Genomic DNA, 20,312 nt, shown 5'->3' with positions numbered 1-20,312 from the left:
GATTTCAATGGCTGCTGCTCCTGGCCATGGTGCAGATGCTTCCTGTTTGAATTGGGTATGGTTCAGGACCAACATAATATTTTAACTTGTAAAAGTGTGGGAACCAGGTCTCGAAGCAGGCTGAGCTTGCCTGTTACTCCAGGCTCCTCTGCCAGCTCCGGACTGCTGTTTTGTCTGGGATGGGAAAAGCGCTTAGGCCAGGGATATTTTTTTTTTTCCCTTTTTTTTTTTGAGTTAGCACCTCAGCTACAATTAAAAAAAACCAAAAAGCAAGCTTTGACTCTGGGGAGGGTAGAGCTATCTTTCCTTGGGATTACCCAAAGAGCCCTGGGAGGTCAATGTAAGATGTAAAGACATCTTAACACCTGCAGTGCCCCAAGCTAATTTTTTATTGTGCTGCTCTGGGCTATAGCAAATAGCAGTGTGAGGCCGTGGATTTCAGGGCTCTTCGAAAAGCTGACCCTGAAGCAGAAGGGGAACCTCAGGCCTCCGTGAGACATGGCAGCCCCACACCTCTGGTTTGCAGGGGCTGGGGAGCAGGTGCTGGCAATTTGGCGGCGCCCAGGGGCTGCAGCCCCCTCCTCCACAAGCTGAACAGCAATTTAGTATCTGTCTGCTTTTCTGTTCTCACCCTCTGGAGGGATGGCAGTCACCAATGATGCCCTCAAACACACTCTGTTCAGAAAACATAACTTTATTATTAGTTGCAATATACATTGTATTCCTTTAAGAATCCTAAACTTGTATATGTTTTTTCCCACTGAAAATACATGTGTATGTATATATGTTTTTATATATGTATATATATAAATGTATTTTATTGAACTGGAACACAATGGAACAAGAGAGACAAGCTCAGAAATTACTTGGAAAAGTAAATGTGATGTGAATAGGTTTGTGCTGGCAGTGTGCTGAGTGGTATAAAAAGAACAGGCTAAATAGAAAATGCGATGGGTTAGGCAGTGGGGAATGGTCTCTCAGTGCTACAGGTGGTGATATATACAGTAGTTACACGTTGCTATTGCTCAGTCATGAGTGCCACCTATTCTCAAAGGCAGACAAGTCTCTGGTGCTGTTCCGCACAGCAACATTCATAAGGCTGGCTGTGCTCCCTGCAAATGGTACCTGCCATTTGAAAATAGCGTTTAATTACATTTCCCTTGGCAGCAGCTCTGCTCATTACTAATCTGGTCAGCAAAGGAAGAATTCCTCTAGGGCATGGCAAAACCTAACTGGGTCAATATAAAGTAGCTTACAGGCAGGGTAAGGGCTCAGCAATAGCAGTGACAGCTGAAATGCGCAGGCTGAGCTGCAGCTGGTGCACATCAGCATCTCAGCTGACCCAGGCTGATTTGGTCCTGGCTCCTTCCCTCTGCGCTCATTTCCCCACCTGCAAACGGGCTGCTCCCACTCCGCTCAGCAGCCCGCCTGGAGGTGTGCGCTGCCAGGGTCAGGCAGCCTTCCGAGCTTTTTTGGGGTAGGTTTCCCTGTGCTAATTTCCAGAGAAGGTAACTCTTCAGAAAACTGGTTGAGGGTGGCAATAACCCCTGCTGTGTCAGGGCTTGGGGCTTATTTGGCTTTTTTTTTTTTTTTTTTACTGTTGCTCTTTCAACTTTTTTGTTAACTTGATTTTCAAACACAGCCTCCCCGGGCCACATGCCATTGCTGAGCTTCGCTAGACAGAGGGACAGGTCTTCCCCAGGCCAAGGTAATTGGCTTCCTTTTATTTCTGCTGAGCTGCAGATGTTTCTTGGGTGAAAGGGCACATTTTAGCAAAGGCACTGACCACGGACTTTCCTCTGCCTGAAGCCAGGTTGGAGGGAGCGGCCGGGCTCTGACCTTCCTGCTGGAGGGTCACTTCCCTCCCCCCCTCCGCAAAGTGCTTGTCAGTTTGGGAAGCGATGTAAAGAATGTGGGCATTGATTTACTCCTCCTGACTTCCTCGGGAAAAGTGCTTTCAAAAATCCCATCCTTAAGTCATCATCTTGCTACTACCCCCGCAATGTCTGTCACCACTGGATCCCGCCTACTGATTCCCCTTCCAGCTGAAGAAGCAGGTGAGGTTTATCACCGCTGTACTGTTTCTCTTCTTGCTGTCTTTCCCTAGCAGCATCCGGCAAGGAGGGATCATGCTCAGGGAAAAGAAGCTGGAACAAGCCAGGCTGTCGGAAGATGCAGAGCAGGCGACCTGTGCATCGCCTCCTTCCCATAGCAAGTGTCACTGGAGGTGTAGCAGGGGTTGGTGAGAACAGCTGACTGCACTGGTGTAATATTTGAATCAAAAGTTGGCATTGCTGGGAGAACTACAGCTTGTTCCTCTTTAGAAGCAAGAAAATACAAGTGTGAAAGTGCCTGGATCAGCCTGCATAAAAGAGCTTTCCTGACTTGGGCCCCTTAGGGCAACTACAAGGGCATAACCTGCATCCACGCAGCTTTCATCCACCCACGCTGCTGGGACCGAATGGGACCGAGCCCTGACTCTGACTGTTATTGCACAGAGGTCCCTTTCCTGAATCTCGCCAGGACTGGTTTCAGAGGGAGGAGAGGTGGGTGATGCCCTGCGGCTGTCGCAGGTGGGATCCAGCCCCGGGGACGGCAGCTGAAGACACAATGATGGTTCCCACTGCTGCCAGGGAGGGCAATAAGGGGCCCGGTTTGTCGCTGGGGCAGGTACCCTGCTCTCTCATAGTGCAACATTTGCAGGCATTTTCTTCTTGCAAAATCGGAGGGAGAGGTGCAAGTTAAAGCCCCTCCCTTTGGCTAGTGCCAAGAAGTGTATTCATAATTAGGGCCATCGCCCTGGACAAACTGACCCGCACAGCCACACTGTGATCACTAGGCAGCTTTTGCTGTATTGACACAATGCTTCCGCTCCTCAACTGGGTCTAAAGTCTTTCCTTTCACTCTGCTGCTACCAGAGACCCAGACAGCTCTAGGATTTGGCTTGCCTGCACCACTGGACCAGTCCACAACCTCCTCCAACCAGTGCCCGTGGACGCCCTCAGTGCAGCAAGGTAGATGTTGGATGGATGATTGCACCCCATACTCTGCCCTTCAGCTCCCCACATTGCCTAAAGGGGTGAGCTTAGCCCCTCTGCTCAGTGATCTGCCCCAGAGGTGGCTGTGCTGATTAGGAAGAGGTTGAGGCAAGCTTGGACAGGATCTCTGGTCATGCTGTGGGTCTCCTACTAAACCGGTGGACCATGAGGACACCCACTGCTAATCCCCACCCACCAGATGCTCTGCGCTTCTCTCTAGCATTATTTTCAGGACATTTTCCAAGTGATGAAGGAAAACAACAGATTATGACTGTAAAGTTATGGTGAGAGGACTGGATCACGGTAGGACAACATTATTCTTTGCCAAGAGAAGGAACAATTAACTCCTTCTTTAGACTCTCCTCCCATTTATTCCCCAGCTCCCAGCCACTTCTATATACATCATATATTACTATACTCTCTTATAACTTTTGACTTTGCTTTTTCGGTTTCAGTAGCGCAATTAATTAAAAAAAAAAAAAAAAAAAAAAGGGGGGGGGGGGGAAGGAAGGAAGGAAAAAAAAGCAGCCCCTAGGAATATTTACAGAATAGTTCATTTTGCAGATGAGATGAGGTTTGGCATTGGGAAAAGCATGGTTTTTGAATGTGCTATGTGGGTTTGATTCCACATTCCTGCTCTCCCCTCTGGGATCCTGCTCTGATGATGAAAATTAAAGAGCTGTTCAACACGCTTTCCCCGAGTGCAAACTCGCAGAAGACATGCAGGGCAGTGGGGGAGGCTGTCTTTATGCTCTCCCCTGGCCTGGCCTGCTTACAAAGGCAGTATCCAAAGGGGTCTGACCTTGAAAACCAGCCTTTCACCTTCAGGGAGCTGCCAGCTCCATCTTTAGCCTCTCCTCGTTATCCAGCACCTTCATTACTGCTCTCCTCTCAAGGACCAGGGCTTTTAAGGTACTAGATGGTGGGGACAGGGAAGGGACTGTATGCACCTGGAATCAAAACCATGAAGTGGAAGATACTGACTTCTTTAACATACCAAAAATTATTGCAGTATAAATACACCCCTGTCACCCCAGTGAAAGCAGAGAAGGGGAAGTGGTGGGGGAAGTTTGGTGGGTGAGGGGCATTTCGGTAAAGTCACCCGACCTGGAAAGCTTTGACGGCTTCTCCCACAGCTATCAATTCTTCTCCAGATTAGGGCAGTGGCCATTTACCTCAGCAAATAATGCCCCACCCTGTGCCTCTCCCCCCACCCTCCCTTACGCTGTGCATGATAAAATATCCCAAGAGTCCCTCCACATTAGATCTTTTTCAGAGAGACTTCTATTAAGAAAAGCATCTATTCCCAGAAAACCCCAGAAAGAGCTACAAAACCAACTGCTCTTAAGTATGGCTGGTTTCCCCAGCTGCTGAGACCTTCTGGCCAATCCATGTTAGTATTTCTGTGAAGACAGAGGTAGAGACCTCGGGCAGCTCTTTGTGGAGGGCATGATAGGCTTCCTCATATACCTGCAACCAGGAAGAGACTGGAGATTAGCACAGGAAAAAAAAAAAAATCCGCATGAACAAAACAGCCTTTAGTCCCCTCTCGTCAACGCCCACAGGTCCAACACGTCCTGCCCACACCTTGTCAGGTTTTTTCCTAGATGTGGCAGGTTATGAAATCAAAGAGATGCCATTGGCGGTGCTGGCCCTCCGCGAGCAGGAAGGCATCGGCATTGCAGCTTGACATCTGCGTGTTACCCAAGCACCCTGCTGCCCTTCGGGAAGACAATGCATGTCCCAGCCCCATCCATTTCTTGCTTCTTATCCCACTAAGGAGGAAATACTTATCATGCCCTTGGAGTTTAAAGGACAATGGGGGATGTTCCCATCATGCCTTGTGCAATTTTCCTCCTTTTATGCCCAGACTATCCAGTTATTTTTCCAATGACAAAAGCTTTTCCTTGGTCTCCCTGTCTCTCTTTCAGGCTCATTCATGTGCTAACAATTGGTTAATCAGCTGTGGCTCTCTTGAAATGAGCAGATGTGAAGTGGCTTTTGGTGTGCGGCGCTTTGGAAAGGCCCCCCTGTACCTTTACGCGCTGGGGCATGAGGTAAGGTTGGTGCTTACACAGTTGGCGTTGTTCAGAAGAGCTTTTGGGGTCAGCATTTTACTTGCTTACGAGCCTCGCTCTACTTCTCCACCAAGCTGCTTCGTGCCCAAGAGACCCTCTAGGTACACAGCCACCGCTGGGTCAGGTCTTGAGATCACCCACCACCCCCTGCCTGCAGCTCAGCTGTGGCTGGTGAAAGGCCACCACGGCATGCCCAGGGAGGGCTGCACTTGGGCTACCTCCTGGTGAAAAGGGCTGTAACCTGCTAGGTCTTACTGATGCATCAGCCCTGCTTTGCCTCCAGCTCTCCGGAGCTCAGCAGGCTCCCCACCGCTCACAGTCCCTCATGCTCAGGCCAACACTGACAGGATAATCCCCTAAAAATCATGAAAGCAAGATGACCTTGAGTGTTTTGTCCTGACTCTGCACTGTGTCCATCAGTAAATAGGACCCTTTGATATCGCAGAGCTTGTCAGAAGAGCCGTGTAGCACCAGGATGGGCAAAGTCAGCTTGGGCAGAGCTCGCTCAATTCTGGCAATGGCATTCATCAGCTGGATGACAAAGGAGACCTTCATGCCACCGTGGTAGACCAAGGGATCAGATGTGTAAGACTCCATCTGGCAGGGAGAAAGAGGGTATTTAAGGTTAGCAATATTTCATGCAGAAAAGACAAAGCAGATCAGCCTGGTGGTGAGTAGTCTCTTCCCTTGGCTTGCACGGTCATTTCCTACTCTTTCAGGACATCCTGCCATCAGAGTCAAGGTTGACGTCTTTACTGTGGCTACCCAGAACTGCTCACACAACCCGGCCTGCTCCCTGCTGCATGTTTCTCTCTTATATCACTAGAAAATATTCAAGCCAAAGCTCTTTCTGGAGGCAAACAACCAGTGTTGGACAAAGACTGTTCCCATGCGGGCACCTGCCTGCATTCTTCTCCTCTGCCGTGTCCTTCTGTCACTCAAATGTGACATCTCTTCTGCAAAGGCTTCTTCAGACTGTGTTACTTGAAAGCTGATGTTCTCTGGGTCCTTATCCTCTCTGCTGAGGGCTCAGATGTTCTTCTCTTTCACCTTCCCTCTGGGGATGAAGACTGTGACCTACACCTACAGACAACTGACACATCTGACTGATGCTGAGGGGTCTTCTCTGGGTGCAATGTGCACAGTTGAGGCAGCAAATGATGGTATTAGGTGGTAGCAAAAAAAAAAAAAAAAAAAGTCAACAACTTGCTCAGCCAGATTGTGAGAAGATAAAAATGCACAAGAGCTGGTGCAGAAAGTTGCTAGGAATGAGTAGTTACTGCAGCAGGCAAATCTACAGTAAATATTTGTATACTGTACACGGAGACGGCCCACACAGCCACTGCCATCTCAATATTTGCCAGAATGCTTTGATTATGGGTTGGTCTCTGGCACAGCCTCCAGTTTCTCCCAACCTGGCAGATGTTTATAGAAATGATGGTTATTTATAGGTTAGCCAAAAACAGTCTCCTTCTCTCCTCACAGGCAGCGGGGTCTGTTCAAATTCTCCCTTGCTTTGCAGAAATTTGAGGCCCTCTTGCTGCTGTATGTCCCTGCCCTGAGGGGACCACGGGTGGGAGGTGACCCACTAGGCCACCCCAAGGGACACGTAGCTATGCGTAGGAGTAGGCACAGACATGCACCGTAGCAAGACAGCGTAGCCTGCCTGGTCCCCAGCGAGAAACCAGAAAGGCTTTGGGGTGGATTCTGCATTCATCTCCCTGTGAGACGAGATTATCAGGGTGGCAGAAGAATGCTATGTGGTGGGGCTTTCCCAGCTGGGGGCATTGATTTGCCAGCGGGCGTAAAGCCAGTTTCCCTCCTTGTCATCTCAAATGTGTTGGAGCACAAAGCACTGGAAATGGAGCTGGCAGCGAGGCATGCTGCTGCTCACAAGTCTTTCCCCATCACCTTCTTGCTTCCAGTCCCCACCACCTCCTGCTTGAACCCGTGGTTCCTATCCCCAAGTATAGCAAGGGGAAGGACTGGGTGGGAATTTGGGATTATTAGTGGCTGGCACCCTTCAGTCCTAGCCCACAGTGCTGAGGATGGTCAAAGGAGTGACAGCTGTAGAGCCACTCTAATTTGTGCTGGAGTTGGACCAAAGAAATTGAAGTTGTTGTAGCACTCATTTAGGGACCCTTGGATGCAGCAGATGTTTCTGGGATTTGATTAAGGCCATCACTGTGTTTTGGACTCCGTGCAAGATCATGGCTGCTCTGAAGTGAGGGGTAGTTTTTGGCAGGGAGACAAAGATAGAGGTCTCTCATCACAGCTCATAATATTAGGATCTTATGCATAATATCTCCCTTTCAAAGAAGCAAGTGCCTATGCACGCTGAGGGTTTGGAAAAACACTTTTTGTAAGAGGCCACTGCAAAGATGAGATTGCGGTTAAGGTAGAAGGATCCACTCTTAAGACATGCTGAGCGTTGTCTGCTCCTGCTAAAGGCGGTAGGAAGCAGAAAGGCTGAACGGCACGTGGTCCTCTTGGCTCCGCATGGACCCTCCCAGGGCCCAACCAGCTGCTTGGTGCAGAAACCTCCACCTGCGTCCTCCATCCCTTACACCACTCAGCCTGTCTGCCTGCCATACCTTCCCTGCTCTGAAAAGTGCTTCAAAAGGGAAAGCAGCTGCCTGTGTTTAGAAAGAAGCATCCTCTTGTGAATGTGCTCATGGAAAAAGTTCAGCTTTGACTTCCAAAACACCAACCTCCCGGTGTGGTGTTGCTGGCTCTCTCGTTGACAGCTGGGTGTACCCTGATGTTTTCAGCCAAACATGTTGACTTTTCCTCAGCATTTTGAGCAAAACCACCGTGTTGCACTGGCTACTTAGCAACTGGCTTCAGCCTAATCTGGGAGTTACTTGCCTGGATGTATGTCACAGCGCTGCGCTAAAGCAACACCGCTTTGAGATGCGTTTCTTTTTATTTTTTAGTTTGTTTTTTTTTTTTAATTGAAGGCAACAAATGAGGAACTTTGCAGGGCGGGGAATCAGGAGGGGTGGGTGGACGGATTGACAGAAGTTCCCTTTCCATGGAGTAAAACAAAGTTGATGAATTCATGTGAGCTGGCCCCCTCCCTAGCCCCATAAATGCTAAGAGAATGACCTAATGGGTTTCTTTCTTTCTCTTGTTCTTTTCTGAAAGAACAGGGATTTTTTAGCTACTGAGCAGCCAACAAATATTTTTGTGTAGATGATGGGGGCGGGGGGGGGGGGGGGGGGAATAATAACCTGGTCCCAACCTAGATCGATCAGGACTGCAGGGGGAGGATCCTGTTCCCAGTCAATGAACAGGAATCCTTGTCAGAGTTAACGTTCAGCGCAGGGGGTGAGTGCAAAGCAGCAGCTTGCTGGGGAAAGAGGGAAAGATAGGGAATGGGCCTTATATTCTGCAAGCTATAACTGCAAACCCTGCAAGCCCAGAGCTCCCGTTGGTGCACCAAGCTCTGAGACAGCGGGGACGAGCGAGTGAGGGTGACCCCAGCAGAGCCTTCAGCTGCTTCCAGCTGTGGTCCAGCGAAGGCTCTGCAGAGTCCATCACAACCGTTCTTTTTCATCTTCATGTGTTTCTAAGACAGAGGCAACCATCAGGGCTCCTGCTCCATTACATTTGCCTGCTTAGAGGTCTGCATTTTCCTTTTGCATTTTGCAGAGCAATAAATTCATTATAAGGTAATTGCAGCCTCATCCTACGTGGACTCTGCAGGAATGAGACTGAAGTCAGGGGGACTATTGCACTGAAATCAATGGCAGCTAACAAAGATTAATGGGGTAAGGAGGTGCCCTCCTCTGTGATGTTATTCCTCCCTGGAATAACAGGACTGGGTTTTTAAGGTTGCTTCTTGCTCTCTTTTGTGTCTCTTGCATTTGATATAGCAAGCAGATCAAACAAACATCTCCGTACCATCCTGTGTTTCAGTCCCCGCACCCTGAGGACAGCCTGCTGGGAACACAAACTCATCAGGAAATCCTTGGATGATATCCCAAACATATTTCTAGAGAATAGAAGGTTGGTCTGGCAGGAGAATGTGTTTAACATATAAATAATGGATGTTTCCAGCACATTGTGTGCTTTGAAGCTGCACATCTTGAGTCCAAAAGGAAGGTGGAGTCTGTGTTAGAGGCAGCCAGAGGACTGAGATGCTGTCTTGTCTTCAGTAAGTGCCTGGAGCCTCAAATCCTGGTGTTCGAAGATGGTCAGGAAAGCGCTTTACATTGCAATCCACAGCTGCTGTGTCAGCTGTGTGTTCACTTGCAGGTGTGCAGGCAGCACAGCAAGTTTGTTGTCTCATTTTGAAGACTACTCCATTATAAGCAGACTCTAATGAAGCAGACCTACATTTTTATCCTCTCCAAAATGCTTTCCCTTGTTCCATGGAAAGGGAAAGGGCAGAGGAAAAACAATGCTCAAAGGAAGCAGTGGTTGCTGTGGTGATTCCTAACATCATCCCAACATGGAAATGCCCAGCCAATATTGTGCACCTAATTAAGAGAGGTCAGTGACACTTTTCCAAATGCATTATTATTCAGGATGTCTCAACACCATCACTTTTCTCCTGTAAAGATATTTAGTGCAGCACCAGCATCTTCCAGCAGAAGATCCAGCTGTCGGAGCTTTATTTAAAACTGCTACCCTTAAGGACCAGCTGCAGCACAGAGTTCAAGTGCCACATAACAAATCAGTGCAGAAGCAGGCGAAGACCCACATGGCCCAGCCACGCTCACTCTTCAGGTAGGGGTAACACTCTCAAATTCCTCTCCTCCTCCAGAGCACTGATTGCTTTTATCCTCTAAATACAAATGCAGAAGTGAAAACTTCCCTCTGTGTGATTTTAGTGAATTGATTGTCTAATTTAAACCTTTCCTCTGAATTACATGTAACAAGTTATAGCAGCTGAATGTAATTAAGAACAGGTTTCTATAGCTTGACTGGAATCAGCCTTCTTCCCAAGTATATATTGTGTGCAGCCTCATATGGTACTCAAGAAAATACGTCATACGGTGCACCAGTGGATGCACATGAATTCGCTCCATGCTAGTCCTGACAGTTTCCTAGGATCTACTCTGTCTTCCTTTTCTCAAGCTCCTTGAATCTTTCTGCCTTCAACCCACTGAAATGTTATGCTCTGTTCACAGATAAGTGAACTGAAAGTTGTTTGACCAAAAAGCTCTTTTGGCAGAGCCAAGAAACAACCCTGGAAGCCTTGAGGCTATTCCGGGAGACTCTGCTTTCCAGTTTACTGAATGTGTGAGTCAAAGAGGTGGGATATGCCAAGGCTGAATGCATTGCACTCACACAGCCGCTGACATCGGCTTTGCTCCTGATTCTTTCAGCTTCAATTCTAATGCCAGTTGAGCTGCCTCCCCAGAGGAAGGCATTTTATTGACTTCTACTTAAGATATGAACCACTGTATGAACAGCAGGAAAAATTACAGCACCTGTCAGTGAGATGCGAGCTGACGTGGGAGCACAGGAACAACCGACCGCTACACCAGTGAAACTCTCCTGCTTTTGAGACACCCTTGGGTGCCATTTTCTATCATTCAAGCTGATTTCCGAAACGCACCATGTTCCAGGTCCAGTCAAAGCACCTTCATTCACTTACAGTTTGCGTCTCCCTCCTTTCACTCCACCCACAACAGCGAGAAGGAAAAACCCTTGTTACGTGTTGTTGCAGCAGTTACTGCAACGACATCTGGTTTTGCCAGCGATGGCATGAACAGGCTGCAGTCATTATTACCAGGAGTGGGTATGAATGGGAGAAGAGTCCAAAGCTACGAAGACACTACAAAAACTTCACCCTGGAACAGTTCCATGCAGTCACTGCTGGAGCTGGAACTTGGTTGTTACAATGGCTGCTTAAACTGTAGCTCGTTTAAGTATTATTCTTGGGTGCAGCAAGAATATGTCGTTTGTTTGGAAAGGCTGTAGCAGAGCCAGCGTGTGATCCAGGAGACCTTGTAGCAAGGTCTTTGGGGCAAGCATGCTCTTTTCCTCTGTTTGAATGCATTTGGCACAACGTGATCCTGGTTTGTAAGCAGGAAAACAAATCTCCAGGACTGTAGGGTTTTGCATAGTTTCACTGCAAAGAGCAGGGTTAGAAAAGTGGACTTTGGCAACGTGTTTGCAACCTGTGTGAGTTGGGTTTTGCCGCTGTAATGAGTGGTGGTGCGGCAGAGACAGACGTGGTTCCCACGTGCTTCCCACCACAACCGTAGCACAGGACTCGGTTATGTCTTATACCCAGAGTGGCTGCGGGTCCAAGGCACACTGAAGGGAAGAACAGCTGATTTCCCCCAGTTTTCTGCTACGTGCAGTCAGTTCCGCCGACTTCAGAGATGTTTCACCTTTTTACACCAGCATAGATCTGGCCCTCATGATTTAGCAAAACGTTTGTGGGTTTTTTTAAAGAGAAACAGCAGGACTGGGAGAAGATACTGACTATGCAGTGACTTTAAATAGCATTAAGGTTCTCACCTCCTTCTTGTTCCGGGAAATTGCATTTGGATCTATCGATCCCAGTGACAGGTTTGGGAGAATAAAGTTGAGCATTTTCGCTGCAAAAACCTGTGGGAGAGGAAAGCAAGCAGTTAAAGAGCTAGTTAGAGCAAGAGAGATAACACAGAGGGCCAAATCCTGAGCTGATGGGAATCAGCATGGAAGTTAAATAGTTGAGAAATGTCAGCTGACACTGGAGAAAAATCTGTCCGATATTTAAAATATTTCCCTTAAAGAGAAAGTGTTTAAACTGCTCCTGGGATCAGTGGGTGTGCTAGTTTGAAATGCCATCAGCTGTCTGTCCACGTGCAACATCACAACTTCACTGTACTTTGTCTTTCTCTCATTGTCAAGTTAATTTCTAAAAAGGCCTCACTTAAGCACTTTAATAAGAAAAAGCCATTTCCAGCCCTCAGAAGGGCTGGGTTTTGTTGTTTTACTGCCCTTTCCTTGCTGCCACAGCTCTGATTTCAGGCTGCAGTGCATAAGTGATGTTCGATGCAATTTGCAGTAGTTGCCTAGGCTGCACTCTGATAAGCATATTCTCCAGGGAACATGTAAATAAACAACAGCAAAATGTGCATGCATTGGCTAAGGAAATCCATTGCTCACTTGTCTCCTGTCTCTGTTTCTGCTGATATGTAATCACTTCTGAAGCACTCCCTGACATTTCAGATCACAGATGATACATGACAGAGTAATTATGATATCAGAGGAATAACACAAGGTTGAAGTCAAAGTCATCCAGGAGTGAAAAGCAGCAAAGACTCACAGCAGATTTGGGAACATGTGTGCACCTTGGGATGGATATGACTAGGAACCAGTGCCACTGTATACCAATATATTGAGCCCCTCACTGGCTATAACGTTGTCGGCAAAGCTAATTTCTACTGGGGTCTCCGGAGTTAGACTAGTAAAATAACGTATCTACACCAATGCAAGTACGAGCTTATGATGCAAACAAGCAGGAATGGGGTTTTCTTTGTTTTGTGTTAACTCCAGGCAGTGATGATTTGAGGAATGCATCTTCATGAATCCTAGGCAAGGTTATGGACTTGTTGCTCCTCTCCAACCACTCACGATGACCCAGATATATGCCAAGTAACTTTAGACACCCAGCTGAGGTATTTAACTTAGAAGAAGTGTAATTGTCCTAGGCTTTCTTTAGAGTATGGGGAGTGAGAGAAACACCCCCCAGAATACCTCTAACATCCCAATAATGGTCTGGAAGTGCCTGTCTCCGAAGATTATCACGACAACCTCAGGCTGCCCTAAAATTGGAGCCTGAGTTAAGAGCTAGGGTGGGTTCTTATGCCTAATGATTGCTTATTCAAGAGGAAATACGTTGGCATGAGAGGTTAGCTGATGCTCTTTCAACATCTGTTTAGAGTACTGGCCACAGGATCAATATGTTGGTATTAAGGCCACAGATATTTAGGTCCAAGATGACACATAAAAGAGTAAAAGATGGTATGTTTTTTGGAAGATGGGTGCTTTGCTTACTTTTAAATTTGGCTGAAGAAGGAAGTTAGTTGACGTACTCTCAAATTCCAGAAGAAGCCATGAGTTTGATGGGGATTCTGCTCTGTGTCTGCTTGCTACATGTGTGAATATTTATATTCTCAAGGATCTGCAATAAGGATTTTGCAGGAGCATAAATTTGAATCTTCCTCTCATATGAGCAACAACACACCAGCCTAATGATGTGCTGAAGGCAGGGAAGGTGTGACAAGGAAAGGAGAGCTACATATATGCTCTTTCTCAGGCTCTTCCTTGTTGGAGGCAGGCTAGACAGGCTAGACAGGCTTTTGTCACATTCGGTATGGCCATGTTTCTGTTTGAATGATATATGCTTATTATCCCAACCCCACAGCCTACTGATGACCTTGCCTCCGTGACATGCTTTGGAAATGTTCTTGAAATTTGTGCGCCTATCTGGAGTTTTGCCAAACCGAGTCACAACCTGACTGCTAAACTGCCACAGAGATAGGGCTGGCTTCTGACCACAAGTATAGCAGCATGTACTGTCCTGGGTTGATGATATCAGTGGAGTCATTTCTGGTGTTCAGCTGTACAAGAGAAGCACCAGGCCCTGAACATAGACATGTCAGATGTACTTACACACACATATATATACTCCCTGTGTGCACAAAAACTCTTATTTATGCACAGACAGAACAAACCTTGGTCTATAGGACTGATAGGGAAAGGACTCTGCCGCCATCCTTCAAAGGGTCTTCGGATCTGCAGGAAATGCTCTGTGCCCTCCAACATGTAATACACCCTCAAAATTCGGATGTAATTTTGATGATTCTTGGAGGTAAAGTCATGGCAGGAAAAATCAAGTTTTATGTTATAATATGAAATTCAGAAGGTTCCCCTGGGCCTTCACTGATTTTAAAAGCGCTGTGATACAGTTTGTGACGTGCCAGACTTTAATTAAAAGCCGTGTTGTTGAAATGCTGGCTATACTTGATACATGAAGAGTTTATCTCCCTGTTGGTTCAAAGTGGCAGTGTCGGTTCTTGAGAGACTAGCTCCCAAATGCTCAACAACAGGTAATGCAGTGATGGGGCTATTGCTGGTTGGGCTGAGGATGACACTCCAGAGCAGTGGTGATTAGGGCTGCTGAAGGCCACCCCAGGTGTGCAAAATACTAACAGGGTTCAAATCCAGCCCTTCCCTGTCTATGAAAAAGATCTCAGAATAAGATTGAAATAGATGAACATTGCCTCTTGACTGGAAGTGTAACTTAAAGCTGATTTCATGTTTTTTGCATATGCATATGCATGTAACTATACGGCTGCTTCGCAGTGTACATACTTTTCTTCTGAATGGAGCAATCCCTGCTCCTTCCACACCTTGATGTGCTTATTTCTCTCTCCCATGATCTCTGCTTGCCAAACCGCTTGTGTGAATGCCCTTTAGTTCATTTCAGCTACAAATGAGCTGGATTTACAAAAATGTGATGTTCGAACTGGTGAAGCTAGCCAGGCTCATTTGACTGAGCTGAAAAGTCTCTGGAAGAGACACTGTGATGAGCTACAGAGATCAGGTTGAGAGCAACTGAACAGTGTTATCGGGAAGATATGATATCAGGGATATGATATGATAAATATTAGATACAGTGTCTCCATATCTGGATACCAAACCAATTCGTGTATGTTTGTCTGAACCTGATGACCAGCATCTCTGCTAAACTGGACAGACCAGAGCAAAGCCAAAATAAGAGGTTTTAATATAGTACTTTCTTCCAGTTTGACTGTATCTTTAGAAACAGTCCTCTGCACTGTTTCTGGGTACAGATTCAGGATGAATGACTGGGAGACCCTCAGGTACTCGAACAACATGACGGCCAAGCAGGTTGGAAAGCAAGAGATCAGCAAAGTGGAAATGGCGAAATGGAAACCACAAAAAGTAGAGACAGAAAATATTGTGTACTGAGTCCTTAAGGAATAGGCTGAGGGTTAGTACCGGATTAATCACTAGGGAATATTTCCTAAGGGTTTGTCCTGCCCACCTGATTTCAAAGCATTCAGTACCAGAAATGTAGTGGGAGATACTCTTTTACCCTTACTCAGCTCTTTGCCAGCATGTGTGACTCCCGTCCCTTTGAAATTTTGAAGATTCAGAGCTGAATTTTGTCCAGATTAGCTGAGAAGAAAAGGGTGAGGGCAGCAAGATCCTTCTCCCTCCACTGGATTTGCAACGGGATGCTTCTATCAGGACACAAGATTCATAGGGCCTTGATTAAACTGTGTTTCTGCAAAGACCAGAATTTGATTTTCCTGCACGTAGTCTGCAAACACGCTGCATTTCTGCCGCTGCCAGGGCTGGTTCGGCAGCGAGGGAAGGTATTTCTAAGACAGACTGAAGGACGCAGTGTGTAATCTGGCCCACTGTTATTGTTGCCTTGGGCCCTCATTTGTTTAGGCGAAGGTAAATTCTTGCTCAGCTGGAAACTTCCCCAGCAAAAGGATGAATGCAATGGTCCTTGGGAAATGGCCCAGGGCCGAGAAGTCGTACCAGTTCCAAGGGAAAACCAAAGCCTTTGTGCCTCAAAGGCACAAACACCAATGAAATGTTTTTTGGCTCTCAGAGGAAAAAAAGCACACAAGTGTTTTCAGCTCAGCTTTATGGGAAAATGTGGCTTATGCAGGAATACTCTGCCTGTTTTCACTCCTTCCTCTTGTAAATACCTTTTCCGCTCCAGGACTGATTTCAACTAAATTTGATGGCAGAGATATTTCAGGAATAATTATTTTTTTTTATCAGTTTTGAGATGCAACAATAGATTTGAAAGAGAAAGAAACACACTGTGCACTTATATTACTGCATGCGAGAGGCTTTCTAGAAAAGAGACCATATAAACACCTCCAAAATACTTCAGTTAGAGGTTAGGATTTCCTACACTGAAATAAAGCAACAATCTGGTACAGATCTGCAAGAAACAAGACTACAGCAATACTAGTTCCCACAGAACTGGTTAGTCCTTATTTCAGAAAGGGTTCAGTATCTAGCAAAAGGTATAGCTCTAGAAGAAGGAAAATCTTTCCACATTTTCCTTGTCTCGACTAGAAACAGAAGGCTAACAGTGTCTCTCAGATTCAGAGCCCATTTTTCTTCTTAATATTTATTCTTTTTCCCTTTCCAAACTAAGAAAAAACAGGGGCACCGGTGCGCACGGGACCCTTATGCTGAGTCAGGTATAGCCTCACCTGTGAAGAATCAGCTGCTGGCCTTCTAAAAGCAGGCTTTGGGGCTCTGACTCCTATTTAAGTAATTTTTCCTGGACTGGAGGAGTTCAGGATTCACTTCCCCTCTGAAAAGTAGGTTGGACTGTGAGGGAGGCACTTAGGAGGAAAATACTGACTGGCATGCAGGTGGTGCAGATCTCAGCAGGGTTTTGCATTTTAAGGCTAGAGGTCTTAACGCATTTCCTTCAGTGGAAGAGTGAGGTGATTAAAAAGCACCCTTTGGTGCTTGTAATGATTTGTGAGGTCAGTAGATGGCTTTGGCTACAGCAGAAGGTGTGACAGGATTATACTGAAAGCTGAGGCAATCTGTTTCCTTTCTCTCAGAAGAAAAAAAAGCAGGAGAAATAGCTTAGGAGCAGATTAAAACAAACAGCTAGCCCTAGGAGAAGTCTAGGGAGAAAGGATAAAGGACTAAGTCCTGTGGGAATGAGATGGTCTGTCCTTCTTGCTGGCTTAGCTGGTTCTTCCCTTTGCTTCCAGCTTCTTTTAGGATTGTTGTTCATTCTTTTAAAAACCCGGAAAGGAGGGGAGAGCTGAGGGTCAGTTGCCTTGCAGAGCCTCCCTGGGGGAGGGCAAACTGGGCAGTGCAAATTTGGATCAGAAATAGCTCTGGAAGGCAGATGTGAATGGGAGCGGGGTAAAGCCTAAACGCAAACCGAAGGAGATGGAGATGGTCTGGACAAGCACCAGCTATGGTACCAAGCCAAATGGGAAGTTGCTGGGGCGGTGATGCTTTAGCTGGAAGCCTCCTTTGGGACTCACGAAGGATTCCTGGGGCTCAAGAGCTCCAGTTTGGTTTAGAAATTGGTCATCCCCCAAATGCCCAAAATAACCCTGGCCTGACTTAGCCAGTAGCCTGTGTTGCAACTATACCAGACTCTATGAGTCAGGAAGAAAACCGCAGGAGATGAAAGGAAAGGCCAGCATCGTGTGGGCTGCCACAGGGTGTGGTGAAGAAAGCCGTCTGCTACCACCTCCCGAGGTAGCATTGTTATTCGACTCGACTCTCATTTAAGTAAGTTTTTCTGGACGAGTTCAGGATTCACTTCTCCTCTGAAAAGTAAGTGGGACTGCGGGGGAGGCACTTAGAAGAGAAGTGTTGACTGGCATCCAGGTGGCACAGATCTCAGCGGGGTTTTGCATTTTCAGGCTAGATGTCTTAATGCATTTCCTTCAGCGGGGTTTTGCATTTTCAGGCTAGATGTCTTAATGCATTTCCTTCAGCGGAAGAGCGAAGTGACTAGGTGCAACGCAGGTTTGCTCTTACCTTGATGGGAGTGGCGACTTCTGGGCTGGCTACCACTAAAGGAGAGATTAACAGCATGCCTGAAAACTCACTGGGTCTCTCACTAGCTGTCAGAATGGAGATGGCTCCCCCCTGCAATGCAAAATAACAGCCCACAGCTTAATACAGGTGTCAGTATCTCATTTGTATAGTAATCCTGTTACTGGGAGGGGTTTAGTCCAAACAAGCAAGTTATTTCTGCCCCCAGTAAGAGCGCAGTGTGGTCAGCAAGGAAGGCTGGAGGAGTAGGGGCACTAGAAGTGTCTGGTTTTTGTGGGGGACAAGGGACCTGGTTTCTGTTCTCACGCTATAAACCCTCACGTCATACTGAACTCAACTCTCTGCGCAGTGTCTGTCAGCTCCCTAGGATGCCTTGTGTCCTCCTCACTAGTTAACAGGACTAAGAAAACGTCTGAAGTGGTAGTTCAGGTGGGACTTGAAAATAAGTTGAGGCTCTATCAGCATGATAGAGCTGCATCGGGAAGACACCGCGAAGCCAGGCTCGCTCCGTGCTTGGGGCACTGGTAACCTGGGCAACAGCAGTGCTACCATCCAGCATGCGAAGAACTTCACTAATTACTGGAAGTTAAATAGCCTCCTGTTCCGAGTCCCCAGCCCCTCCAGCCCTGCAGCGCTGTGCCCAGGGCCTGACAGCGAACGCCCAGCCCGTGGGTTGGAGCTGAATGCCAGCCAGGCTGAGCCCTCCTGCGTGAGGACGGGGGCTGGTGGCGTGAGGGGTGGGGGACCCAAGGGGTCTGGCTGGCTCGCTCGGGAAAGTTTGCAGAGGATTAGTTGCCAAGGGAAATACTTGGTGAGCTTCCACGCTGCCGCCGGAGAACCAGGGGCTTGTTAAATGGAGTAGCAGCGAGAAGCATCTCAAAGACCTGACTGGGAAATTAGCTCCTTGTTACAGTGGCTTTGGAGCGCAGCAAGCACTTCAGAGCATGCCATGCCTTCTTATGCAAGAACACTTGTTTATCGGTGCATGGGCTGAATCCCAAAGTACTTACTCATTTTCCTCTCCTCCGGGAAGGCAGGGAGAGCAGATCAATGACATCAGTGGGAATATTGCTAGCTTGAATAAAGGGATTTGGCCCGTGCTGTCAGAATCAGACTTCAGATCTGCTCACAAAATCAGTGCCTTTGTTTTTGCAGCCCTAATCCCTGGTACATTTTCCTGTTAGGTTGTTTAACAGAATGAGGCTACAGGGTATTTTAGTGCTTCATCCCCTAGCCGCTCAAAAAGCTTTGGAGGGCTTCACCTCCTGGTTGCTGGTTGAAATGAAAGGAGAAGCCCAATGCAGAAGGGAGGTGGTGGGACTCACCCTGTTCCTGGTGTGAATGAAGGCTCCTATTAAAAAACAGGCCCATTGTTGCAAATGGCACTAATTAGGGCCATGATCCGGGTAGAAAAGTTAAGGACTGACTATACTCAAGACAGATCTCATGGGGTAAGGCATGCTGGCAAATCAGTCAGTGAATGAAGCGGAAAGGAAGGTTGCTTGTAGTTTTGTTTTTCCTGCTGTGGGCTTAGTTATTTCCTGCAATCCACAAGAGTACCACCGTGCTATGGCACGTGTCCTGGGTGCTGCCGGGAGGAGTAGGGGATGGTGCTTACCATGGAGTGCCCCAGAATGAGAATAGGCAGCTCGGGGTGTTCTTTCTTCATGAGATCAATGTGCTGCAAGCTGTCCCTGATGAAGACGTGGAAATCTGAGACAACCATACGATCACCCTCGCTCTGCCCATGGCCAACTGTAGGGGAAAAGGAGAGCATGCATCTAAGTCATTTGCAGCAGTGGTTGCAATCAAGAAAGGCTTTGGCAGAAACATTCCTGTTGGACTGTTACTGTCCTAACTTGACCTTCTCCTGCAGTCATCTCGCAACAGAAAGAGCGCTGCAGAAATACAAAGCAAGTTGTACAGAGCTATTTAAAAAGTGCCAGACTGTCCATGATCTGATTTTTTTAAAAAAATCCTCTACTCCCCTGAGTTTCTACCTGCTCTTCAAAACTACGAGTAACTATCTAATCTCTTGCAGCCTTCAACATCAGGGTGAGGAGAGCAGAGGGGCTGTCTTGCTTTGCTGTAGAGATGGTGGGTCACTGCATCCTGGGAAATGGGGTTTTGCCCCAGGAATCATAGCCGCTGGGGTCCGATGGCTCACTGTACAGCCATAACTGCTGGCTTGGGTTTTGCAATCTTGGCAAGAAACGGAAAAATTCTGAAGACTACATAGGCTTGCTATAAACTTAATGGGCCATGGCCAAAGCCTTTTCCATGTGTGTGAGCTTTGCGAGTCCTGCCTTTTCTCACCGATACCCTGGAGCACTGGGTGGGCTGGAAACCTTCCCTGCTACGAGGTGAAGCGCTCCCGCAGAGGAGGCCAAGTGACAGTGGTTGCAACAGCCCGCAATGGGAAAGTCTCCAGTAGCATGCTCCTCCTGAACAAGTGTTAATGCAAACTGTACTGCACCTGGACGCCGTTAGCTCATTCTCTATCTGAGAATGATCTTGTCTGATCAAAGGGAAGGGGAAGACTAAAAGGGGAGATGGGGAGTTGCTATGGGAACAGCGGCATCCTTGGCAGAGGTGGAGCCAGCACCGCCACAAACACAGTCCCAGGCAATTCGGAGCTTGGAAAGCCTGGGGA

The 20,312-nt window shown here is 47.4% G+C and overlaps 1 protein-coding gene across 6 annotated transcripts in view; it reads right to left on the bottom strand.

Moving 5' to 3' along the window:
* Positions 1-678: 678 nt before the first annotated feature.
* Positions 679-20,312, bottom strand: part of MGLL (monoglyceride lipase) — a 122,458-nt gene continuing 102,824 nt past the window's right edge. For all 6 annotated transcript variants that reach the window (XM_049827069.1, XM_049827068.1, XM_049827067.1 and 3 more), the window contains 5 exons: positions 19,278-19,414; positions 17,642-17,752; positions 11,597-11,686; positions 5,498-5,713; positions 679-4,508 (listed from right to left, as the gene is read on the bottom strand). In XM_049827069.1, the coding sequence (XP_049683026.1) occupies positions 4,383-4,508; positions 5,498-5,713; positions 11,597-11,686; positions 17,642-17,752; positions 19,278-19,414 (680 nt within the window). In that variant the 3' untranslated portion in view covers positions 679-4,382. The remainder of the gene's footprint in view (positions 4,509-5,497; positions 5,714-11,596; positions 11,687-17,641; positions 17,753-19,277; positions 19,415-20,312) is intronic.

This window comes from Accipiter gentilis, chromosome 23 (genome assembly GCF_929443795.1).
Source record: "Accipiter gentilis chromosome 23, bAccGen1.1, whole genome shotgun sequence".
NCBI classification, from domain to species: Eukaryota; Metazoa; Chordata; class Aves; order Accipitriformes; family Accipitridae; genus Astur; species Astur gentilis.
This window is presented reverse-complemented; position numbering and strand designations above follow the sequence as displayed.